This window comes from Vanessa tameamea, chromosome 15, assembly GCF_037043105.1.
Source record: "Vanessa tameamea isolate UH-Manoa-2023 chromosome 15, ilVanTame1 primary haplotype, whole genome shotgun sequence".
Lineage (NCBI taxonomy): Eukaryota > Metazoa > Arthropoda > Insecta > Lepidoptera > Nymphalidae > Vanessa > Vanessa tameamea.
Window position 1 is genome coordinate 10,695,018 of NC_087323.1, and position 27,722 is coordinate 10,722,739.

The 27,722-nt window shown below is 36.5% G+C and overlaps 2 protein-coding genes across 2 annotated transcripts; one reads left to right on the top strand and one right to left on the bottom strand.

Annotated features, from left to right (window-relative positions):
• Window positions 1-267: 267 nt before the first annotated feature.
• LOC113402117 (mitochondrial 2-oxodicarboxylate carrier) lies at window positions 268-8,517 on the bottom strand. The gene is made up of 4 exons (XM_026642253.2): window positions 8,014-8,517; window positions 7,139-7,411; window positions 5,662-5,843; window positions 268-1,006 (listed from the first exon to the last, which is right to left on the bottom strand). Exons 1-4 carry the CDS (start codon window positions 8,353-8,355, stop codon window positions 871-873), a joined length of 933 nt encoding a protein of 310 aa, XP_026498038.2. The 5' UTR covers window positions 8,356-8,517; the 3' UTR covers window positions 268-870.
• Window positions 8,518-8,619: 102 nt separating this feature from the next.
• LOC113402113 (pecanex-like protein 1) lies at window positions 8,620-27,692 on the top strand. Its single transcript, XM_064217086.1, has 26 exons — window positions 8,620-9,135; window positions 10,831-10,997; window positions 11,164-11,273; window positions 11,361-15,859; window positions 16,266-16,430; window positions 16,616-16,760; window positions 17,186-17,352; window positions 17,441-17,597; window positions 17,777-17,902; window positions 18,342-18,458; window positions 18,773-18,925; window positions 20,010-20,206; window positions 20,583-20,752; window positions 20,997-21,170; window positions 21,405-21,552; window positions 21,935-22,270; window positions 22,419-22,588; window positions 22,908-23,011; window positions 23,160-23,162; window positions 23,663-23,773; window positions 24,184-24,263; window positions 24,581-24,703; window positions 24,947-25,009; window positions 25,340-25,461; window positions 26,081-26,504; window positions 26,983-27,692. The coding sequence occupies exons 1-26, from the start codon at window positions 8,983-8,985 to the stop codon at window positions 27,121-27,123; spliced, it is 8,325 nt and encodes a 2,774-aa protein (XP_064073156.1). The 5' UTR covers window positions 8,620-8,982; the 3' UTR covers window positions 27,124-27,692.
• The last annotated feature ends 30 nt before the right edge of the window (window positions 27,693-27,722 follow it).

Sequence of the window (27,722 nt, forward strand, 5' to 3'; positions counted from 1 at the left end):
TAAATGTCATTTAATAAAACAAATGTTGCCATAAGAATTTCATTTAAAAAACCGATAAAACTATTCACGTAAGCTAAATTAATTGCAAATATAAATTTAAATATACAACAATCGAGATACGTATAGATTAGTATGTTTTTTTATAAATGGAGAAACTCAGTTTACTCATTATTCCATTAAAAAAAATACGTGGACCTTTCAATGCAATAACTTTAATTTAAAAATGCCTGCTCATTGAGTAAAAAACACTCATCAATAAAAAGCATATTAAAATAATATATTTATTTATAAAAGTATACAAGTATCATTTGCTTATTACATTTTGATTATACTCGAAAATAAAATAGCTTAAATAAATAATTGTGATTTAAAATAGTAAAAACCATTATAAATGCTACCTTAGGCATTTACCGCCACTCATTGGAACATTGTTAATTGAAAAAAACTTGAAGTATGAAATGATACATACAATTAAATGAATTATTATGTTACATTACAAGTTTTTTTCTTGGTTATGATTAAAAGTATATATAGTTTTTATAGTAATTTTCATAAACAAACATTTATTTATTTTTGTTACATTTTGTGTTTTCGTTGTCTATTATAGAGACGCTTTGTACGGCAGTTTCACTTACAAAATATAATTGAAATGCTGAAAAAAGATAAAAAATAACACATTTTTATGAAGGATATTTTTCTTCATATATGTATATATTATGCTATATTGTACTATGTTTCTATTACTACTACTTCTAAATTATAAAAATATATACATTCATAATTAGCTAATGGGCTATTTAAGTCTAATTTAACTACACACATCTGAATGTAATTTTAATGCACTGTTATATGAATCTGAGTTATTGTAGGTTATAAGTTACGGTGTTTCTTCTGAAATTTATCTTCCAAAAAGTGATACACGTAATCATACACAACAAGCATAATTGCCCCTCCTGGACCTAATCGAAGAACCTTTGGCAGTAATCCTTTGTATAGAGCACGGAACCTAAAAAAAAAACAAAACATTTCACTGATTTACAATTGATTTTTCTTCACATCAAATATACATCGCTTGTTTATAATTCTACTAATTAGCTAGTCAACAACAAAAATAGAAGTAAAGATCATTGACTCATAATGTCACCATAATAAATTCTCCGCGTAATTACATTACACAAGAAAAACATTCAATTGGAACGCATTCAAATAGTTAAAAAAATATTTATCAGAGCGATTAGCAATAATTGTTATTGAATATTTGGTTTAATAATAACGACGTGAAAGTCTGAACAATGCGACTCAATTCGAAAATAAAATGTACCTAAAATCTTTGTTTTGGATGAAATGAGCCGTATGACGTAGCTTTGGACGTATTCCAACAGTGTTTGTAATGCTTTTGAGAAAATGAAACGTAACGACCTGATCGATGTACATATTTTCTGCTTAAAATAAATAATACTAGCTGACACTTAATTGTTACTTCAAATGACATGACCGATACCACTTTTTTAAAAGAGATTAATATATTTTTTTAAACTCAACGTAATTGCAACAGTCGAATCAAAGTGTTCATAATTTTGATTTGCCTCTAAATCTATACAAATATGGAGCTTATCTCTATCAACTCTAGAATAGACAAAACATCGAAAAAAACATCAAGTAGATTCATAAAAGTACTTGAGATTGACAAGATAAAACTAAAACCGGTTCGGATTCTACCAAGAAGAACCGACAAGAAACTTTTTATATATTTATAATCATTCAATCAATGTTTATACATACACACATAATTTATTATATACAAATAATTTATACATATCCGCTTTTCATAAATCTTGCTGAGATATTCGACTTCATCATATATTTTTTAGTAGAACTGAAATTATCTGCTGTTCTTCAGTGGCAATGTTTTGGCATTCGGTTGTCGAACTTGGTATTATAAGTTTATTACTTCTCATGTAATATAATTTTTTTTCGCTTGTACTAATTTATGAGATCAAACGCTTTCGACATTAACACTGTAATTTTAAGCTTATATAAAAACGTGTCATGCAATCGAATGCTTTAGACATAGTATATATTTTATTGTACCCAACGGTTCATCATGTTGGGCCCGTCGAGGAGCGACACTTAGTGAAACCTGGGCTAGAAGTTGATTTTAATTTTATTTCAATGACAAGTTAATCGAATCAGGACATCGCTAAATCGCTCCCGTATACTGTTTTAAAATAAAAAGTAAGTCTTAACTACATTTCAAACTATACTCATTATTTACGTTTAGTTTCTACACGCAAATTGTACCAACCATTTCTAAGTATGTAATTGGCACATGGCCACGCTAAAAGTGATAGTTTTCCATGATATATATATATTGTTACTGTGTCTACATATCGAAAATGAAGGTTTATTTGATTCCTCTGTATTTTTCTATGTGCGCAATTTCCAAAAGGTATGGTAAGGTAGGTTAAATAGTTTGGAATTATATGCAATTGTTAAATTGCAAAAACATCAATACTCTGATCTTTATTTCTGTTCCCGTTACGGTTAAAAAGGGGAAGTGAGCCAGTGTAATTGCAGGCACAAGGGATATAACATTTTAGATTCCATGGTTGGTGAACCACTCGACGGTGTAAGGAATGGTTTATACTTCGTGTAGTAACAGTTTTATGTAATCTCGATAGGGTGACGTGACACGACCGGAGAGAATTCAGGCTCAGGGTTAAAGGCTTTGCATGCTTTTCAAGGTGCAATTTTTTTTAACATCGCCAAGTTCAAAAATTTAGACAATCTGACAATTTCTTAACAGAATAATCCAAAATTTAAATTTTAGACCAACTCGGAGCTTGAATCACACCTGATCTGCAGTCGATAGTTCAACCAGTCAGTCAAATAAATTTTTCATGCATACAGAATTAAAGGTACTCTATTTACAAAACGAATAAATTAATACAATAGAGTTTTCTGTGTTTTCTGCACAAGTTCAGCTTGAAGGTTTTGATAAACATAAAATATGATCAATTTACTAATAAAAAGAATTTCACATCAATTTGAACATTGACGTGGTAATAGATATTTATTAGCGGTTTAGAGCTGTATTTTGGCTTAATTATATATACTATATTATATCAACAAAGTAAAAAAATATAAACGAACTATTTTTAATACATTAACTTATTTAAGAGTATGAGTGGGAGGGTGGTTGAAATTCTACTAACTTCGAGTATATTTCACAAAAATCACCTGTTAAGCACAGGTCTTATTTATTTTTTATGACATAGGTAGTATAGTTTTATCTTATTTTTTATGACATAGGTAGGCGCTCGAGCAAATGAACCACCTGATCGTAAGTGATCACCACCGCCCATTGATAATGGCGCCGTTAGAAATATTAACCATTCCTTACATTACTCATGCGCCGCCAACCTTGGGAAGTAAGGTGTTATGTCCCGAGTGCCTGTAGTTACTGGCTCACTCACCCTTCAAACCGGAGCACAATAGTACTGAGTACTGCTGTTTGGCGGTAGAATATCTGATTAGTGGGTGGTATGTACCCAGATGGACTTGCACAAAGCCCTACCACCAAGTAAAATAATACTGAATACTAGTTCTACTTGTTTATGTTAGTTACTATATGAACCCGATTACATTTTAATCAAACTTTAACCTGCTGGACGGCAACAATTATGTTTCGATTTGATTACAGAGTCACTTTGTTAGCAAATTTGGGGTCTAGTGTTTATCCTAAAACAGACGATTATTGGTGGATCGATCAGCCAACCGATCGTCCGCTCGTTAAAGTGGCTGGAAAATTTTGGATATGGCGTGCACAGAACCGTAAAAATTCCGACAGAAATGGCTAAAAAACTCTATACCAGGCATGATCTTGAAGCTCGAGATTTCGTTTGGTATTGTTTTATCAAAAAAAAAAATATATATATATATCCCGCTGAGTTTCTTTCGCCGGTTCTTCTCAGGTCCGAGGTGCTAAATTCCGAACCGGTGGTAGATTTTTGACAATCAATAAGCAAGTGTAAACACTTCTATATTGAATAAAGATTTTTGATTTGATTTGATTTGAAAGTAGGAATCTTAAATACTTACAGTTGTATCACAATATGTCAATAATAGTATTATGTAATTTTACAATAATAGAGATATACAAATTACGTTTGGTAAACTGAGCAGCAATTGTATAAACGAGAAGTAAACGCAAGCTAACACCAAATTAACGACTCCACAAAGTCAATACGTCCTTTTGGATTCTCTCATAAGATTTCTTAGATATGTTTTTACATTACCTAAATGTTAGGATAAATAAATAATACTTTAAATAAACAAACCTATTATATATAATTTAATCGATTGAAAATAAACTAATGAGTTATTTGTCTGTTTTTGTAAGTAAAATCAACATCCTAAACCGTTGGTACTGTTAATATTCATATACAACAGGTAATATTACGATGCCAAAGTGGTTATAAGACTTCAATCAGTCGTCAATATCAACGTAAGGTAAAACGTTTCTGATACATAAATATATGTCATGAACAACAATTTCAAATTAGTTTGATACTATTATTTAGATCCCTTTGATTCTATAAATAAGGCTCTAATTACTTCGATGTATCAAAGATAATCCTTAATTTCAAGACAGTGTTATATTTTTAGTCTGAATTTTTAATTTTTTGATATCATAGAACTAGTTCTGCAATGCGTATTATAATTCTCATATAATGCGTCAATGGATGTTATTGTATACTGTGCGGTTTTTACGTTCATTTGTTTGACTCTAGTGACTTTATTGTAAGAATATACCTATTCTGTAGCATATATAGTAGGAGAAGCTACTAGAAGTTTTATACAAACTAAATGATCAAATTTGTATATACTTTATATTGTACCTACACATAAGTGGGTTCATGTACGTACCATTGATATGTATTATGTATAATATAAAAGATATATGAACGCCGGTTTTATCGATGACGTTGTTCATATAAACATATACGTAGATTTTAAACTTTGGAAACTCGAATATATAATTTACTATGTTGCTATTATATGTTTTATTGAAGTGAAAAGATTGTACTAAAAGTGCATAATATAATAGAATTGATCTGAATATAATCGTTGACCTTCAGTTAGTCTTTGAGCTATTGTTAGATTAAATACAGACACATATATAGCTTTAAGTACTAAGTATATGTAACAGATACAAAAATTTTCCAGCCAAATTTAATTTTAACTTTTAACAGTACTACGGTTGAAGAAAAAAAGTTTATTTAAAAATACTTTTCAGACATGACACAGAAAATTTACATAAATTACTTTTAATGTAAATGAAAACAGATATTTTCAGCTAAAGTTATAGGTTGGGTATTTTAAAAAGCGTGAAATTTGAAAGAATAGAGCAATAGGATGCTAGCAGAAATAAACGTAGCATGACAAAATCACTTAACTATAATTTTAAACTAAAGTAGTTGCGAGGAAATAGTACTGACTGTAACATTTACAGGTAATATGGACGTAATCTTCCAATAATGTGATACTTGAACATTAACTTCAACGATTTATACTAAGAGGAAAATGATTCTAAGTATATACTAGCTAGCTTATTTTTTAATGCGTAATTTCTATCACACGTTAGGAACGTCTACTTACCCTTCTTCCTTATACACCAACACAATAGCCCCAGTCGTTGAGCGATATTTAATGACACCTGGTATCGGCTGCGGACCCTGGATACGACTCTTTGCGACATCGAATGGAATATTTACGCAAGAACCGAGAACACCTGACGTAAATCCGATGGCAACTTTTCGACCAAATTCTAAAAGAGGATCCTGCAAATGAATATATTTAGTTACGAGTAGTTTACTTGGGGACGTTCCAATACAAACTGTAAGCATGATCAATCGGCTTTTCTGTATACCAAAAAGTTACAAAGCTATGAATATAATTTCTTATAATTATATTAATTTAGTGAATTAATAAATAAGGGTTATTAATATCACAATAATCTCCATTATCCCTTATTTGAATTGTTCACAAATTTTGGGCACATCCCAATAATAACAAATAATATTATATATTTCCGTAATTAACTTACTATACCTACTACAAATAACAAGGTGAAGTACAGAAAGATGAAGGTTAATAACAATATGAAAATTCTTTATATCTAGAATTAACAAAATGCCATAAAGTGTATTTAAACGATATTATGTAATAATTTAAATGCCTATAGTCAAGAGGCTATCAACTAAGATTAAGATGTCAGTAGTTAAGTCGAAACGTTTATGCCGTTTTAGAAATAACAATGAGCAAATTGTGTCTGTGTTCAGAGATACATGATAAAAATTTAGACAAAATATGAAATAAACATGCGAGTTTACATTGACAGGAAATATTAATGTTCAGATACTAATTCTGTGATGTCCCTCTTCATCCGTATAATGAAACAAAGTAGGTCAAGTTCAGTTCGACGATCCTCGTTTTGTAACGAAGTCTTTATAGAGATAGAATAGAAATAAATAGAAACAAAGGTTGAGTACGCTTCGTTACACAAATTAACTCTTCATTATAATTTCAATATGTAACGATACAAAAAAAAATCATAACTCTTAAAATACTTGATTGAAATGTTGTCGTAAATATAATTAAGGCCTCAAATATTACGAATGAAAAATAGGTAACTAAAAAAATATTCTGACTGATAAATGAGAACAAAACTTATCTATCTTGCAACTGATAATAGTTATCAATAATAAACAAGTAAACATCGTCTTCCTCTCGAGTTTAACGCTGACACCTTACCACTCAAGTAGGTCTAGATCGTAATCGTGACTTGCCTGACGACACGAACCATTTTATATTATTATGACTTTTAATTTTGCACAAAGCAACTACGCTATTCATTCACACAGTTTGAACTACAAAGAATCACATGATATGAATTATGAAATAATCAAAGGAGTAAACAAAATATTTCAATGTAAACTTGCAAAGATCTTAACAAAAGATTTTATAACGATTATTGTTTAAAATTTTCGTCACAATGTTTTTTATTAAGATGATATAATACATATATATATTTATTGATAGTGTTTTTAAGATCAGTTAATTGTTGTTCACTCACCTCATATTCTGGTAAATATCCTTTGACACTGTGATAGAATCCGAAATAGACCATATTGAAAATTCCATTCCTTGCTATAGTTGCTGTTAGACCTTTATTAAGGCCTCTGAATCCAAGTCCATTTTCCCTTACAATCTGCCTCGTCACCGTCCATGTACTCGGAACTTCGGTTGCTAAAGCTCTATTCGACTGAAGAGTCACTTTGACAACCTCGAATGGATTTACTAGAATTGCTTCTGTTATTCCAGACCCAAGACCAGCTAAAGCGAAAGTCTATAACGATAAAAATAAATTACATACCTACTGGTAATTTTACAACGTCGTGGAAATTGAAAAGTAACTATTTATTAGTTATTCTACAGCCAGTGTTTTTTTTTCGTTTTGAATGGTGTGTGAGCCAGTATAATTACAGGAACAACATATTCATTCCCATCATTAGTAGCGCATGGACTGCTTAAGGATTGGTTAATTTTTTGTCGTAGTATTGGTAACTTTAAATGTTTACGCGACTGTGTATTTTAAATATAAACAAATGTAGTTTGTAGCATTCCTTGTTATTATACACTAAATAGCCATCAAAGATTCATTAGTGCAAATATTTATGTCGTGTTAATTTTACTAATGATTGTAATAAATTTCCGTGACCTTGTCTAAATAAACTCTTATCAACTGTATATTTGCTTATTACAAATTCGAATTTATATAAACAAATTATATTTTTTATCTTAGTAGTTATTCACTACTATTCTATAAATATATTATTTTTATTCGTTAATTTACCTTCATTAAAATAAAAACACGGAAAATACGTTAGAATATAGGACATAAAGTAAATAACAGCAAATAATGTAATAAATAATAAAAGTATTGCTCACTAAAGGAGTTGGTGAACTGGAACCAAATAAAAATAATTTCTTATATTGTTCAAAAGTTACGAATTTCACAGCTCGTTTCGGAGTTTCAGCTAAAATCGGTGGCAAAATTCCTTTCCAAAATGATGTTAAACCTTCATTTCTATACATTTTCTTCATACAATCGATTATTCCATTATAATAATGAGGATCCGAACTTTTTAAAGAAGATTTATTAGCTTGTAATTGTAATCTTGTTTTTATAAGATCAAGAGGATGCATAATGCAAACTTCTATAAATCCTGCGCTTCCGCCAGCTCCGACTTGCATTGCTGCTTGTTTTAAATGTTTTTCTATATCAGCCATTTTTTTAAATTTTACTTTAAAAACAAATCACTAATAACACAATAATACTGTTACGGTAACCATTCCGCAATAAACGTTCGCAATGCACTACTCGCGTGCGAGGTTTATTTTAAAAATACCAAAAATTGCGCCTTCGGCCTCTGTCACATTCCAGCGTAAATAGTGATTCTGTATATGACACTATTAACCAATGTAGTAGTAACAATTGACATTACCGGTTAATTATTATAACACTAGATTTTGACAGAGCAATGGCAAGTGGCAACCCTGACAAGTGTCAACGCTGTGGTCAAAATTTAAGTGTCAAGAATCGAAAGTTGTTTCAACAATTCCAATGTTATTAATATTTCTTATAAAATTCACTATTAATCTTAGCTATGTTCTACCTTACTCAGAAATTGATGTACTTATAAAATTCTAAATGTCGTTATATTAAGTGTGTATGTGTAAAACAATACATGTCTATAAAGTCTATTTTCGTGTATACACTGTCATCCAAAATGGCAGGGAAGACGAAAAACTTGCAATTGGACATTAGCTGATGTGAAATGTGAATTTATAACAACTATTGACAGTGTAGTGTAGGTGGAGTGTAAGTTAGACCGAAATGTGGACATAGCGTGTAAAATGGGTTCGCAGATATTGGAAATCCTACGCCAGGGTATATGGGCATCATTGACTGGAGGATGGTTTTATGATCCCCATCAGAATTTGTTTTGCAACACGGTACATCTGTATATATGGCTGTTTCTCTTGTGTCTGCCGTTTTCTGTGTACTTGGTAAGATTTGTTTATTAGTTAATGATGGTTTATAGGTTAAGGTTTGTACTGTTAATGCAAATCAGGTCACAATGCTATTAAACTTTGTTATTGTCACTAAGTAAATAATGAATGAGCAATAACTGAGTCAATGTCCTGTTAGAACATGAGTTATTTTTTTTTAACATGTTTACATTATGTACTTAAGAGTACAATGTGGGTACAAAGTCTATACAACAATTTAAAAGAAAAAACACTTCATTTTGTTGCAATTATCACAGCTAATATAATTTATTGTTATTTCCTTTCAATTAGTTCTTTCAGATAAAACCAATTATTAGTCATAGTGTTTTGTTGGAAAGGAATATTTTAGAGTTGAATATAACACATTTAATAATATTCAAAGTTGATTGTAAAATTAATGTTATATCATATACTATGTAATAATTGTTTTTTACACCATAGTTATACATGCATATACAAACAACTTAGTTAAAAATCCTTTTGTGAATATATAAATATTTATAAGTATATATATTTAGTTATAAATATGTTACTTTCATGTGTGATAAAAACCAAAATGAACAGATGATATATTTTTTCATTATATTCGTATTTATTATAAGATAATCTTGAAAAAAGTGAAATCTAATATTTAAAAAATATATATTTATAAATTAGGAACTACAATTCAATTTCTGCTATATCCATGTGTTATATATTTTTATTTTAAGTATTCAACAGGTGGCCTTTGCTGCTATGGCATTTTCATAATGTTATAATATATAAATTATTCTTACAATTAATAAAAAAAATAGGTTTACATTTTATAGTAGTGTTTACTGTAAATAAACTTAGTATATTAAAACATAAAAAAACACAAATAAAATTAATAATGAACCTTGTAAGTAATTAAATAATGATTAGTAATAAAGAAAGAGAAATACTGGAGCATTCAAGTATAAAAAAAATAGTAAAAAATAAGAGGTAAAACACATACAGCCATAAATACAATATTTACAATGTGGAACATGGCATGCAATATATAACCTGGGCCAACAAGTATCAATAAGAAATAATAATAAAAAATATATATATTGATTGTTACTGTTCAATATATATTTGATGTTTGTTGACATATTTATAAGGGATTGGAACCAAAAACAAGCATAAACTAGTTACACATGTTACCTGACTATACAGGGTTATATCTTCTATTGTAAGACAATGTAATAATATACACTTTTACATATTTTTATATATTGTGTTTATATGCTTAGATATTATAAAACAAATGACTTAGATACTAACTCACCTCGGGAATTAATTAATAACCCCAGTCCATTACGAATAGAAATATGACTAACTGTTCTGTAAATAACAAATATAGAAAGAAAAATGTCCCACTGAATTGCTTTCGCCTTGTCTTCTGAGGTGTTTCTCTGAACCAGTAGTAATATTTTTGACAATCAATAAGTAACTGTAATGCTCAATATTAATATAGATTTTATATGAGCTCTGAGATTTTAGTGTATAGAACATGTTGGTATTGAACATAAATTTAAAATAAATAAAATAAATAAAATGATAAACCGTTAAGTTTTTATGTACTTATTTTGTTTATATCATCTTGTGATCAGCTCACCAGATGTAATTGTCACATTACTGGCCTTTACTGAATTGTTATAAATTTTAATAATATTTGCTTTGTTACAGTATTTTCCACCAGCAAGTCTCGGATGGTTAGTGTATTGTGCTCTAGTGGCCCTTCTATTCACTGCCCTTAAGTTGATCAATCACGGTCTACACCATATGTATGATACTAATGAACTCATTGTGGTACAGTCTACAGATGAAGCAGGAAATTCTAATGAAAATACTGCGTAAGTTTCAATAACTTTTTTTTAGTTCAATTGCTTCTTTTAAAAAAATCTGATTCCTTCATATAGTAGAAACATTTATTGTTTTATTTTTATTTTGCATTATTAATTTATTTATGTTTTGTAGACACTCTTATTTAAAATTGTTTAGTTTGTTGTCATCTCTCAGGCCAGAGGAAGGTATAGAAATGCAGAACCTGGGAGGTACAGCAGCTCCACAGAGTGATAATGACTCGGTGACCTCACTTGAGTATCACAAGCCAAACAACAGTACTATAGGTAAACAGATTATATTATACTATTTGAAACTAGGAACCTTAAACATGAACATTTTTAGTTAATTAATAAATTTTCTTCTTTTTTTAGATTTGAAAGCTGATGTTCATCGAAAAAATAGTTCCGAATCGAGTATGGAAGATAGTGCTTTGTCTACTAAGCAGACTGAACCTGTTGCCACGACAAAATCTGATCTTTGTGTAGCACAAAATGTAGAGGCTCCAGGGCCTTCAAAAACCCGTCCAACGAGAAGCCGGTCTAAATCCGGTCACAGAAGGGAACATAGGACAAAAACTAGACGAGGACATGGTCGAATCGACGAACTTATTGTCGAGGAGTCTAGGAATCCTAGGATAGATAATAACATACCAGTTCATATGTTAACAGATGAGGGTCCATTCGCTAAAGTGAGTAGGAGGTATCATGAGTGTCCACATCGTCGTGGATCAAGTAATAGAGACTTCTTTAAGGAATGGCTTTATTTAGATGGTAGTGAGGCGACTGGAGAACCTTATCAATCAAAGTTTGCACGTCAACTTAGTTCCGATTCTAGAGATAATTCTGAACCTAGTGTAGGACCACCATCTCCGAAGAAGAGAACAGCACAACGGCGAAGGTATACCAATTATCATGACGAAAGTTGTACAAAATCAGCAATGGCTCTTGCTACGCAGTCATCAAACATGAGAAGAAATTCTAACTCAACTATGTCTACGATACAATTGCCTTTATTAAATTCAACTGCTCAGCTTGTTTCTCATATGAGGAGGCACTCTAATAATGCTGATCATGGGTTCTTTGCAAGTGTCGAGTTAGGAGAATACATGATGGTTAAAGCCGAAGCTCCAGTAAATGATACAGATAAAAATAAAGGTAAAAGTCCCGGCGTTCGGCGCATTAAAAGTGCAGCATTGGAAATTGGGTGTCCGCCCCCTAGTGTATCAAATCTATCACCCCATCCAAACAGTGCAGAGACAATCGGCGGGCAGGTGTTGAAAAATCCTAAAAGTGCAGTAATACCGCCACCAAGTAAATGCTTGACTCGTGGTCCCCATTTCAATCTTTATCCTAAAAATGAATCTGGAGAAGGTTGTAGTCACCCCTATCTTACATATGGTTCAGAAATAGTTTACCCGATTGCTGAAATTTCTGACGAAATGCAAACATCTCAGAAGGAAACAGATTTGGATTCTAGTGGCGAAAGTTACAGTGAATATGAAGATGAAAAACAGTTTCGTGGATTCGATTGGGAAGCGGAACAATCGCCAGCTATACGTTCCAGTGATTCCGATTATGAAAATAATGGTTCCAGATCACCATTACTTGATAAAATTAATGATGTTAGAATGATTCGTTCAAAAAACCAAATAGATTGTAAAAAACACTGCTGTCAAAGACATCAAAAACATCTACCTGAATGTCCAAATAATAAATCAAAACATGTTAGGCTAAAAAAAATTAGTAAATCTGATATTAGAACTGATAAACTATCAGATTACTGTAATGATTGTAGATTTCATCTTCGCCACGATTACTTCGATAAAGCTAGTGCAAGTTCAAAAGATTTGCTAATAGAAAAATCAAGCTTAGAATCCAATGAAAATGTAGATCCATCAGATAAACCAGCACAAGACAAAAACCCCATTGAAAAAAAACTTTGGGACCATGATATATCCAATACTAGTAGCAGTAGCAGTGAGATTGAGAGGCCAGAAGACGAGGTAAAAGATGAAAAGAATAATGCCCCAGAGACTGAAGAATCACAATTAACTTGTGATAGTAAAAGCGCTGATGAAAAAAGCGTTTACAGCTTAGATTGGTTATTTGAAGAGACTTCCGAAGCAAAAGCGTGCTGTGTTGAAGATTTGGGTCCAGAAGAGGTTTTATGTAAAAAGTTAGCTAATGCTTTAGGTGAATCATCTTCTAATGTACCAAAAAACTTAGGAGCTATACCAAAACAAATAAAAAACTTAGCGCGTTCACGAACTTCCTCACAGAAAGAGAACAAAATGAGAGATTCTAAAAAAGAAAAAGATGAAAATCAATCTGAAGAGAGAATACTGATGGATGCTGTAGAAGCTCAAGCTGCCTTGGTACAGGGATTAGAATGTCTTTTTGCAGCTACCAATGCTAATACTGTAGTAATGCCGCCTCCTAATAGAGATGAAAGATCACGGAGTCACAGACAAAGCATACGAGGAGAAAGAGACAGTTTACACAAAACTAGAAAACGATCTATAGAGGAAGTTGCACAAACATCAACTAATACTTTACTCCCAACATCAATGCCTCTACTCGCCGCCTTTCTTAATTCGAGAGTAGACTTTATACCTTGCTGCGTAAATGACAATCCGCCTGAAGGGCAAGGCCCGGAGGAAGGTCAGAGATTAAGGCCCCTTATGGATAGAAACCACCGAAACAGAGTCAGAAAAATAAAGAGATCAACTCGCCAGCGGAATAATCCTTCTATACAAAATACTCCTACGGATAAAAAAGACAACCCATCGAGTTCGGAAAATCCTAACTCTAATAGTGTGCACTTTGCTACATCGTTTGATGATACCACTGATGGCGCTATACATTGTTTCATGGACGAATATGGCAATTGGATGTCTTACACCTTTGACAAAAATAGTTCGGGAAGAGCTCAAGCACAACCAATTCCTTTGCCCGATAAAGATGAAGGAGTGCGATGCAATCATCCTAAATCTGTTGAAAATCACGATAATTCACAAGAAACAGCAGGCGAAGGCAGTTGTGGTTCGTTAGAATCAGAAGCTGCAAATAGTGAAAGTATACCAAAGCCTAAAAGAGGTGATAGTATAGATCAAAGTTCTTCTAATCAAGGCAGTAATAATCCTTTATTATCCAGCAACAATAATGTATCAACCATTGTACCAATAAACACTAACAGCTCGAATAAACGTTTTTACGTGTTCGATGGAGGGACTGGCTCGCACACCGACCAGCCAAGGTCGCCTGTTGCATATGTGACTGACAGCTTATTAGAACAAATAGAAGCAGAAAGACAATCACGTATGGGCCTTCCAAGTATGCATATCAATTTCTTAATGAGTCAACAAAGAGCACAGCAACAAGCACAACAACAGGCAGAGAACACTTCAACTCATATACCGAGCTTGATGCCTTCCATAGGAGAAGAAAGCTTAGACATTAATATTAGAAGTAAATATCCCAAATTATCTGACGATTTGGAGAAATCAAACAAGCCGAAATCGAAAAGTTACTACAAGTTTAAACTTTCGAAATGTTTAGAAGTCAAAGTTACAATGGATAGGTTAAAACTGATGGCGCTTTTCGACAGAAACCTAACGTTCAGAGAAACTTTTATATCAATAATGTTGGCTGTAGCGGTTGCTGCATTAGGGTCCATGGTGCTAAATCTCGGCTTTTACAGGGACATTTATGCGTTTTGGTTCTGTTTTATTATGGCTGGTAGTCAATATTCCCTTCTCAAAAGTGTTCAACCGGATTCAGCATCACCGGTACATGGCTTTAATAAAATGGTCGTTTTTTCACGTCCTGTATATTTTTGCCTTTGCACGGCCATTTTATGTGCGGTTAATAATCAACTGCAGCAGATCTCACCACCTGAAGAAACTCATTTACGCACTAGACGAAATGCTCACGATGCAAAACCCTTAACTATATATGGATTTGAACTGAGCGAACGTGATTGTTTATATGTGATACAAGAAATTATTTCTAAGTTCCTCTTATTTTTTCCTTTAGCGTTTAGTTTGGGATTATTTCCCCAAGTCAATACGTTCCTTATGTACTTACTAGAACAGATAGATATGCATGTATTCGGTGGAAATGCAACGAGCAGTTTGAGCGCAGCCGTGTACTGTGTGGTTCGATCTATAGCAGCCATTGGAGTTTTATATGGCTTTGCATATAGTGGTCTTGTTGAAGGAAAGAAAACACAACATCAAAAACATAATATACTATTTTCAATATTCTGCGGTCTCTTGGTACCAATAGCGTATCATTTAAGCCGAAGTGCGAGTGATTATACCCTTATTTGGAACTTAATAAAGAAGCATCTGCTGCCACCCGAGCTATATATCGTTCATAGTCCTGAATGTTCTCCGGGGATGGAAAAAACCGATCCCAGTACATTAAGTGAAGAGAAGAAAATTTATTCTGAGAGTAACATATCTAAGCAAAACTCTATAGGGAGTTCAGCTTCCAAAATCAACTTTAGCTCTGAAACTAATATTGCACGACAACAGAAAAGGTCACAGACGTCAAGCGTTAGTTCATTAAAAGTGGATCCGAGGGGTGACACAATGAAATCGACGACTTCCCTAAAAGCTGACCGCTCTGAAGCCCCTACTGAGACGGAAGAGAAAAGTAAAGACTCAAATACACTGAATTCAAATGCTAATAAACAGGACAATGACAAACCAGACGAAGACATGGAAGATCCTTTACCGAAAAAGTTACAAGCTACTATTAACGCAAGATTAAAAAACGATGTCATAGTTTGCACATTTCTCGGACTTTTTGTATTTGGGCTACATTGTACAACAGTCTTCACAACGCTGAGACCACAGCTTAATACGGTAATATATTCTGAATCATTACTTTGATATTGTTAATTAAGGTTTTGTACAATTCCGAAAATAACAAAATCTCCTATAAACCCTCTCCTGTCAGTCTATCCGAGGAGAAACCAGCTTATTCCACCACGCTGTTCATTCAACACTTGCAGGTTTCCTCATCCGAAATAGCATCTTAGTTCCCAAATAAAAGGGACATCTTAGTTCCTAAGTTTGGCGACGCATTTGTCTGAGGAACGGGTAATTACAGCGCAAATTTCTATGGGCGGTGGAACCAACATACCATGGTGCACCATTTGCTATTTTGCTCGCTCGCCTACCTACCTATATAAAAATGAAAAACCTTTTTGCCGAATTATGATATTGATTAAATGACATTAAGAAGTAATTAAATAATATTTTATATTAGGTTCTCTGGATAATAGCGGGTATCCTGGGCTGGTTTTTGCACTACGTCACGCCACAGCTGCGCAAGCAACAGCCCTGGCTCTGCCTCGCGGGGCCCGTGCTCAAGCAGCACGAACACGCACAGTTCGAGGTCACGGAACCCGCTAGACTTATGTATTTTGAAAAGGTGACTGTTCATTAGATGTTTGTAGTAATAAATACGGTAACTAGCACACGTTCAAAGTAAATCATTTATTTTTAAATTTTCGTTTCGTTTATCATTAAATATATCGTATTTAGAAATGCGTCTGAGATCTTCGATATAATGATGTTTAAATTATAGTCTACTATTAATGATTGTTTGTTTGTTAGATATTCGTTTATCTCTGCTTCCTGGAGCGCAATGTTCTGTACCCGGCAGTAGTAGTAGCGGCTACAACGCAAGACGCGCCCGCAATAGCGGAGAAGTACGGCGACGCTGTTGGCGCTCTTATCATATGCGTGTGCGCATTGAAATGTGAGTTTAAAGAATTTATCAATGTTTTATATAAAGATGATATAAAACTACTTCGGGTTTTGTTTTTATGACATAAAAGGTTGATTACATTTGTAGATTTATTGTTTTTTTATCTTAATATTATAATTATTAAATGTGTTGATAAAATTGTATAGAGTTCAGCTCATCGTTGGAATTGATTATCAAAATTGATCAATATCATTTATCATTATTATCTTTTCAAATAGCTTTAAATCGTTATTAAGGTTCTCGGCGAAATCTTTGTTCCGAAGTGGTGGTAACTTTACATTTAATTTACCTTGTAATTCAAAATTTCGTCTTCTCTAAACTAATTTGACTGAACCTAAAATCGTTATAGTTTTTCGAGTCATGAAGTCTTGTAAAATTGTATAACTTTATTTAAAATTATTTCATTTTGTACGCAGGTCTCAGAAACGCATACTCAGAACCCGATAGCCAGTATCTTATACTAGTTTTCGCGGTTCTTTTGTTCCAACGTGACCTCAGCAGTCAGAAAGTGTCCGAGACGTTTCTAGTCGACTATTTCATAACTGCTATTATCTTTAGCAAAGTCTACGAATTTCTTTTGAAGGTAAGTGACTCGAGCATGTTCAGCTAGTATAGACATAAAGTTTCAACGAAACGTTTCTGAGCTGCCAGTGTTGTGTCGCCGGCTGCAGATCCAGTTCGTGGTGACGTACATCGCGCCGTGGCAGATCACGTGGGGCAGCGCCTTCCACGCGTTCGCGCAGCCCTTCTCCGTGCCGCACTCCGCCATGCTGTTCCTGCAGGCCGCGCTGTCCGCCGCGCTGTCCTCGCCGCTCACGCCGGCGCTCGGTGGGTCCCGCGGACGAACTCGATCTTTCGAATAGTAACTCGACTTTGAAGACACGTTGAAACTTTTCATATTACGCACCAGTGTTTGTCATTCGAGATAATTGTATTTAAATACCTCAAATGTATTAAAGTTATCGTTAACAGTGCCTCATAATTCATTAAAAACTTTTACGTTTCAGGTAGTGCCATATTTATGACGTCATACGTCCGCCCTGTAAAATTTTGGGAACGGGATTACAATACGAAGAGAGTCGATCAGAGTAATACAAGACTCTCGTCTCAGTTGGAGAGAAATTTGGGAGCAGGTAAGCTTTACATGGTCTCCTTCATTCTCATTTACGCACGCACACTTGAACGCCTGCATACACTACACTTATTACGAAATTGTATGTTAAGTTACCTTATTCCGGTATTATGAATAAGTGCCGTGAGCATTATTAAATTAAAAAGTACAATAACTTTTTAACTTTAACATATTTAAAAAACTTTAGCAAATTGGATATCAAAATTATATATTTCATAAAATTATTAATATCATTACTACACGACACTATTAATTTTTATTATTACTAAAAAAAATTCAGCGGCTCCAATTGTGAATATTTTAGAATAATTATCGACTTTATGACAATTGAAAAATATACTAAAAAAATCATCAAAAATATTCTATTATAAGAAAAGACCTCTTTACATGTTTCCTATATTTTCAAGTCTGAAAGTTTTTTAAAAAACTGATATTTCCAGATGACAACAATCTTAACTCCATATTCTACGAGCATCTAACTCGGTCGTTACAACATTACTTGTGTGGAGATTTAATGCTTGGGAGATGGGGTCAAGTGCAGCAAGGGGATTGTTTTGGTAAGTTTTAATATTTCATGGGAACCGTAATTTTATTATTGAAATTGAACTCATGCTTTTTTTTTTATATTTGGTGGGTTTCAACTGATATGTTAGCTGAGTTAGTAACAAAATAATATTATGCTTTTAAAAATATTAATATTAGTATAGATCTTACCGAATTCACTCGTTTAATATATTTTTTTAAACGAATTTATATTGAAGTTGCCAATAGTTGCCAAATGGCTTATCAATAAAAAACCAATTGGATTTCATTGAAATTAGCAGTAAAATAAAATGTGATCTTAAAGTGAACCAAAATATATCTTCCGCAGTACTAGCGTCAGATTACTTAAACTGCCTGGTCCACATCGTGGAGATGGGAAATGGTCTGGTGTCGTTCCAACTGCGTGGTCTCGAGTTCAGAGGGACTTATTGTCAGCAGAGAGAAGTTGAGGCTATATCAGAGGGACCTGAAGAACTTAGCGGTAAGTGAGAATTATTATTAGGACTAAAAATGACTTCTGTTAAGAGTGCTAATCCAGATTAGCCGTTTTTACAAGAAAAGGGATTGTGAGCCACATTTATCAGTTACTTAAACGAAAAATACTATACAAAAGTTTAGTCTCTTTTTAATAGAATCTATTTAAAAAATCCTGAATAAACATTATTGATATTTGACATATTATTTGTCGAAAATGCATGTTTTCAAATGTTTCTATATTTAAGTATAAATTAAACGCTGTTTCACCCATAAAATTAGTTTTAAGTTATATCTGTAAACACTTCATAAACGAGTAGATTGCCTTCTCTAGAATGTTTTGATAAAAAATGTATTCCTTTATCATTTTTGAGAAAAAAAGGAATGAAAACCAGGCTAAATGCACAATATATGAAGCTTCAAGCTTCATGTTATTTCTACCAAACTACATCGTTAACCGAATAAATACTTATGCATATAAAGTTTAGGTCTTTGATTACTGAAAAACATTTATTTTTTATATAACGATTAATTATAATTTGTTTAATTTTTTTTAAATTACTTATCAACACGCGAATTGGCATACCGCGCCGAGCGCTCACAACGCGAAGGCGTATCGTCGTAGCATGCTACATTCACACAAACACGTATCTATTTTATAACTCTCGGTACAGGTATAGTGAGGTTAAGACGTTTTGATCTGAAATATTTATTTTAACTTATATTAAACTTTTTCACATATAAATCACATATTAAAACATGATATTTTTGTGACGTAAATACATTTTAACTGACTTCAAAAAAGGGCGCCTAGTACACTATCGGTATCGCGTAGAGGGCGCGTAGTACACTATCGGTATCGCGTAGAGGGCGCGTAGTACAGTATCGGTATCGCGTAGAGGGCGCGTAGTACACTATCGGTATCGTGTAGAGGGCGCGTTTTACACTATCGGTATCGCGTAGAGGGCGCGTAGTACACTATCGGTATCGCGTAGAGGGCGCGTAGTACACTATCGGTATCGCGTAGAGGGCGCGTAGTACAGTATCGGTATCGCGTAGAGGGCGCGTAGTACAGTATCGGTATCGCGTAGAGGGCGCGTGCGGCGCGCGCTGGCTGTGCGGCGGGCGCGTGCTGTCGCCGGGCGCGTGCTGGGCGCTGCGCTGGCTGGCGTGGCAGCTGGCAGCCGCGCGCTACGTGCTGGAGGGCTACTCCGTCACCGACAACAGCGCCGTCTCCATGCTGCAGGTCTTCGACTTCCGCAAAGTGCTGCTCACCTACTACGTCAAGGTACTGCCCCACACCCCTACTGATCATTCCGTATCAAAACATAACAACATAACTTTTAGAATTTGTTCACCATCTTTATGGTATACATTTCTTGTGATTTTTATTGTTATCTTATAGACTCACAGAATTCTAACTAAATATACATTAATATTATAACATAATTAGTAATGAGCCACTCAAGCTATATGTGTCTCATTATTTAAAAAATGTCCCGCCGTGAACAGCAATTTTTTCTAGTAAAACCAGAATGGTTATCTAGTTATAATATAACAATTAATACTTAATTTTCTTCGTATCGAACTGAGGTTATGTGCTATTCATTTTTAGAAATTCGTGAACAGTGACTCGATGTCCATGTCATTGTTTTTAATTTAAGAGCATCATATACTACACGATACAATCGACTAAGTTGGAGGAGTGGTTGGCGTCAGCTGAACTTAGCGAGGCTCTGAAGCCGATGGGGGAACGATCGTTCGTGGATTTGGATCCAATCTTCAACGTCAACCTCGACGAAGATTACGACTTCAGAGCTTCCGGGATAACCAGGTAGTAATCATTTAATTTCCGCTTAATAAAAGTGAGTCGTTAGATATTCGAAGGTTACTTGAAAGGTTCACACTTGTCAATGAACTCGGAAATACACCGCAGACTTTTTGTCTGTTAGATGAAAAACTGCAAGACGTGCCATATGCACGCACTCGCAACTTCAGGCGAGCGGGCAAACGTTTTAGCGTACAAGAAGACGCTGGTGTCACTACTTGCACTTAACATAGCACCGCGTCGCTCGCAGGGCCCGCTTCTGCGCCGTGTACCAGGAGTGGGCCGTGCACTGCAGCGCGCGGCGCGGGCCGGGCTGGCGGCGGCGCGCGGCGGCGCGGGACTCGCCGCTCGTGACGCTGTGCTTCGCGCTCAGCCTGCTGGGCCGCCGCGCGCTGGCCGCCGCGCAGCACCTGTCCGCCTCCAGGTACGCCTCCGCGCCCTTATTTTGATCAACTTCCCCGACTGAAGTTGTATGCGCTCACTTACAATATGCGTATAATTCATACGCATAGAAATAGAAAATCAATTAACTCTAACCTAATAAGACTTGTGGAATATCTTAAGATGTTTCGTTATATTATGCATATACGAGCTTGTATAGGTATTGGCTCGATTACCAAGACGACCTCTAACGAATGCGTAACAATGCCACCCCCAGCGTGGAGTTCTTCCTGTACGGGCTGCACGCGCTGTTCAAGGGCGACTTCCGCATCACGTGCGCGCGCGACGAGTGGGTGTTCTCGGACGTGGCGCTGCTGCACTCCGTGCTGGCGCCCGCCGTGCGGATGGCGCTCAAGCTTCACCAGGTAGCCTTTTTGCTCCTCGTTAACGCATTAAACGCCGAGTCCGATTTGACAGTCCTTCGACACAAACGGAGGTAAATCCGACGAAGAGCCTACGCCCCTAGGTGTTTTCTGAGGCACAATCGGGCTACCGCTAAGAATAATCTCTATAAATATAATTAGATAGAAAAATCTCTATAACTAATGAAAGGGTCCGGGCCGACCCTCGGACTCGGACCTTTTTTTTAAATAGGTAGGCGGACGGGCAAATGGGCCACCTAATGGTTTTTGGTCACCGTCGCCCGTAGACATTGGCGCCGAAAGCAATTTTAATCATTCCTCACATCTCAAATGCGCTACCAACCTTCGCAACTAACTTATTATATGATGGCGTCCGTCTCCCTAGGACCACTTCATGTTCCCCGAGGAGTACTGCAGCAGCGCGGCGCTGTACGCGGCCATCTCGTCGCACGCGCAGCGCCTCGTCATCTGCCACGAGGCGGCGCCGGCGTGGCGCTACAACGTGCTGCGCGGGGCGCCGCACCTGCTGGCGCTCCGCCACGTCATGGACGAGGGCAACGACGATTACAAGATTATCATGCTGAACAAGCGTCATCTCGGCTTCCGTGTGATCAAGCTGAACCGGGAGTGCGTGCGCGGCCTGTGGGCGGGGCAGCAGCAGGAGCTCGTGTACTTGAGGAACAGGAATCCGGAGAGAGGCTCGATACAGAACGCCAAGCAGGTACGGGTGATCGATCGAGGTCGATCTTTTTCTAGACGAAATATTTGTAGCTAACATACTGATCTCATCGTAGGAGGTTTGGTGTACGCGCGTAAGACTAGAATAAACTTAACTGATCGATATAATTTAATAACGATTTATTGCTTAGGCTCTCCGCAACATAATCAACTCGTCGTGCGACCAGCCCATCGGCTACCCGATATACGTGTCGCCGCTCACGACCTCCTATGCCGACACGTCGCCGCAGCTGTGCGCGCTCACCGGCGGACCGCTCACCGTCACCGCCATCCGCGACCACCTGGCGGCGCTCTGGAGGCGGTGAGTGCGGCGATGCCGGGCAGCGGAACGAAGACCGTTTAGATCAAAAAGCAGACGAGAAAATCGGTCACCTTTGCTCATAGCACAAGTAGCACTCGAGTTTTACCCCTGTTGATTATATTCACATCATCCTTCGAGTCGAAACTGTACTGTAATATGTAAATACTGACAATTTTTTCTAAAATAGATAGTTTACCACCAGCCATAGACATCAACGCCGGAACACATATTAACAATTGACGACATCACCACCGGCAACCGATGCCAAGTATTGACTCCGTCGTTGACGAGTGAGTGAGCGTGTGCGCGTGTGTTGCAGCGTGCGGCGGCGCTGCGGCGAGGGCTGCTCGAGCGGCGCGTGCGAGGCGAGCGCGGCGGAGGCGGGGCGCGCGCCCGCCCGCACGCCGCCCGCGCGCGCCGCCCGCGCCGCCTCCGCCGCGCCCGCCGCGCCGCACGGTACGCGCCCGTTGCTCCTCCGAGAATTCTACTACATGTGTGGCATGAGCTTGGCCCAGCAGTGGGAAATTTACAGAATGTTACTTTTTTATTTTCATTGCTGCCTACTGCCTAGTCAGTCTAGTGGCGTAATAAAATGATGATCTCGAAGTTCTGGGTTCAAATCCCAGGTCGGGCCGATAAAAGAGATTATTGGACTTTTTATAGAAAAATTCTCATCAACATCCTGAAGTCAAATAATTGACGGTGTGTTCGCTTTGTGTGCGCTCCCGTGCCTTGGAAAGAACGTAAAGCCGTTGGTCTTGCGTCTAAATTTTTCCGGTCGTGTCGGATATGCCGTCCCATCGGATCATAAGAATGTCGGAGTAGAGAGTGCAGCTGTGTTTGCTCAAATACTTGAGCACTATAATATATTCTGCGTGGTTAGTTAGCCTCCCATGAGATTAAATGCCGCGACCAAAATACTTATGGTAAAAAAGTTACCTATGAGTAGTACCGATGAGTATAAAAAATAAATAATTATTTATTTAATGATATGATACGTAGAACAATTTTTGACGAATATTATAACAAAGACATAAGAAATATTATGTTAACGTATTACCTCCGTAATTGCAGGTGGTACCCGCGGCAGCCTGTCCAGCGCAGGCAAGCCGACATCTTCAACCCTAGCGTCGCTGGCGGGACTCCTACGGGAACATTCGCACGAGCGTGCGCCGGAGGAGCCGGGTAAACATTCAAATCTGTTACAAATTAAAAATTTACACACATAAACGAAGAGTTGGTTAATGAAATTGTAAACATTTTAATATTTAGACGCTGTAGAACTAGTAATTAACTATAGCTTATTCCAATGAAAGTAGGAAAAAAGATAAACAAACATTAGATTTTCATGTGATTCGCTAATAACTCAGCCTAACTACATACTCATTACCACTTTAATTTTACTTCCAAAATTCCGATAACAGTTTCGTCGACGTTAAAAACGACACTTTTTCGCAAATCCATAGTGAATATCATAGAATGTTCAAACTGTCGACCGATGATATCGCGCATAGCAATGGCTTCTCTCCTCCTACGGTCGGAATAGAGTATGCATAAATAAATTTTGAGTATCACTAAGTCAGTCGGTTCCGCAGGCGGCGGGGCGCTGTCGGCGGAGGCGCGGCGCGACGAGCGCGGCGCGCGGCGCGAGCGCGGCCTGCGCGCGCGCACGCAGGTGCGGCCCGCGGACACGCGCCCTCTATACGACTATACGACTCCATCCGCACATTGAGCACTTTCCGCTCGCCGGAAGCCTTACTTTCAATACAATTCTATAGATTGATTGATTCAAAAGTACTTTTAAAAGTCTACTCGAATGAAGGATTAATTGATTTTTATTGACATTTAACAGGAGTAAATTAACTATAGAGCTCCCATTGGTACGATATGTTGTACCGAGAGAACCAGTAGATTCTCTGATGCTCTGTTTCTTAAATAAAATTTTGAGTATAATAATAGAACAATTTTAATTCAAACCATTGATCATTACAGCCGGGTAATCGAAGCCGCGTCCGTCGCGATATAGCTCTGCCGGCTTCGTTCCGACTGCTCGCCGCGTCCGACAACCTGAGACCTCTCGACCAAACGGACCCACGTCTGGGAGAAGATGGACAGGTAACGTTCTAAAATTAATCTTTGAGAAAGTATAAACTAACCACTTATTCTTTCCGCCTCAATGTAATATTTCATATAAAAATAATTTTGTACCTCGTCTAAGAGAAAAAGTCTAATCAAAAGAAAAAAATACTTATAATAAATATTTCACTAGAAATATAGTGCTAGTGTATATTATTACGAAGAATGCTTATAAATAAAGAGTAATATAATCAAATACTTTTTTCTTACTGAATCGTTCAGAGTTCAACCGGTGGCTGGGAGTTCGGCTGGCGAGAGCAACCGCGTCGCGCTGCCAGCGCCAAGGTACCTAATAAATATAACGCTCTATATTATGCTAGCCACACAACTGATCAGTGTTAAATTACCTAATTTTAAAGTAATCTGAATTTTGATTGGTCGTTAGCAGCCGACGTTGCGACAAGTGACCAACGAGCGTACAGTATAAATCGAGATTACCTATCCTGACTTTTACTAAGTGGAGACTATTTATGTCTCCATTTATTTAGTATAACTTGTATTAAGAGTCGGTGCGGCCCTTATCGATCGAACCAGTTCGATCTTGACCAAGAGGTTAAAATCGAACTGAGGACTCACCGTCCCGGGCGGGGCGGCTAACGGTGTGCGCTGGCGCAGGTGTCGGGCTCGCGCGGCTCGGGCTCGGGCTCGTCGCTGGAGGAGGCGAGCGGGCTGGACGTGTCGCTGCCCGACTGTAAGATCATCGCCAACAGGAACGCCAGGCAAGCCAGCTTTCACAGGTACTTACGCTCGCACCGCTCACGCATCGACACCACACATGGGGACACGATAGGGATGGGAAGATGACAAACGGTTTCCATAAACTGGGATATTAAGTAACCCAAACATTATATATTTAATCGCATCGTATTCTGCCATAGTATAACCCCACCCCCCCCTTACATATACCATTAAACGTTACCGCACACAGTAATATCACTACATACTATTATAAATTATTATCTTTATTTTTTTATCAAAAAGGTTGCTACTACATTCAATTCGATATTAATTATTGATGTGTCACATATTTCATTTCACTTCCCTGTAATATGTGTGAGTTTGTCAAAGGAAGCCACGGAAACGCGCACGTTTTGATTTGACCAATCAGCGCGCGCGGTGGTGATGTTGACCTATATAATTTTAATGTTGCTTCTTACTATAGTGAGATGATAGATGGTACCCATCATATGCTAATGAAAGGCTCGGTTATGATTGTTTTCATTGAATAAAATAATTTATATCTACCAAGATTATCTTCTCATACTCATAATTTTCATAGCATTTATTTTCATTTATTCATGAAATGTCCAATGTAATTCCATCATAAATAACCTATTTTGTTATTATCAATTACAGGTATTTCATTAATGAGGGTACGTCCAAAGATCTTTCTAAATTGAGCAAAGACATCCGTCACGAGAGGGAAAGCTACCGAGAACTGACCGGACGTTACATAGAAAAATCCGAAGCTATACCGCTCAAGGAGACCCATTACTCGGACATATCCAATAAAGAATCGATATTGAAAAAGGAAGCTAAAAAAGACCCAAAGCCCAAAGAAATAAAGACTAAAATCAAACGTTCAGACTCTGGTAGGAGTGAACTGAAAGCGAATATAAGTGTAGGAAGTAAGGTACTAATAGTTGAACCGCTGGGCGTCTACGACTGCATCAATCTGGGGCGCAGGATCGACGTGCTCTGGCCTTCCGAGTACCAGCGCGAGAGGGGGGGCAGGAACTACTGGGGCAGCTGGGTCCCGATGGCTGGGATGGATGGATTGGTTAGTATTTGATTAAGAACAATTATTAGTAAATAAAACAAATCACCATTTATCTCTACATAGTATAAAACAATTCGCTTCCCGCCGTCTGTGCGCTTAGAACTATTAGGCTACGCTATTTTGATGCGAATTTCATCAATTTAAATGGATAATATGTTACCTAGATAGAAAAAAAACAAGCTTTTTAATTTTATGTTTGTTCTTTGATATATACCATATATACGTCTATCATCGTTCTCTCATTAGAATAGTATAGAATAAAAGATACTTAATATGCATGCTAATATTCTGACGTCATAAACACGCGTGACGCGCTCTGTAGTCACGTGATATTTTTCACATTTTAATTATTACGATTCATTCATTCATTTCTCCAATTATACAAAACCATTTTTTTAAACTAACGTTAGTGTTATTTTGTTTTCATTCCAATACGTCCTCAAGTGACAGCTCTGATAGAACCGACTTATGTCCCCAGGTGGTGCACAAGTGGAGCCCCAACCATCGCGACCCGAAGTTGCGCTCACACGTAGACAAAAGCATCCTGCTGCTGCAGCTAGACGACCGCTTCGTACCCATCGCAGAGACCTGCGTGCAGGACCTCGGTGATGAAGTCTAGTCCAACAACATCACAGAACTTTTACCTTCTCACGAGATGTGACTGAAGTCCTTGGGAATCTAAACTTATTCCCGTGCTTTAGAGACAATTATGCTACTTCCCGCTACGGTCAAAGATTACAATCTTCGTCAGTACCGGGAAACATATACTTAAATTGATACACTTAAATTCTTCGCAAACATCATGGTCCTAAAGGTACGTCCTACAGTACCTACTACTACGGACAACGTACTTCGAACTTTATATCGTTGTAATAAAACTGAAAGTGATTAAAACTGAATAATATTTTACAGAAAGATAACTAAAGTTGAGAAATATATTCTTATATTATAGGTGGAAATGTTTGTAACTTATACTTCGGAAAAACTGCCTCGATCAATTTTAACTAATATCATATACAAATCACAAGAATAATGTTCACCTTAAACAATTTATTTATTCTTGATACAACAAGCCGAAGTAAACTGTATCTCGTTAAAATAGAGTTGAAAATGGCAATGTGTTTACTAACAAATATGTTATTTATTCGACGTTACTAAAACTAAAACGAATTAAAATGCACGTTCGCTGATTATTTACCTATAATTATACTATAATTT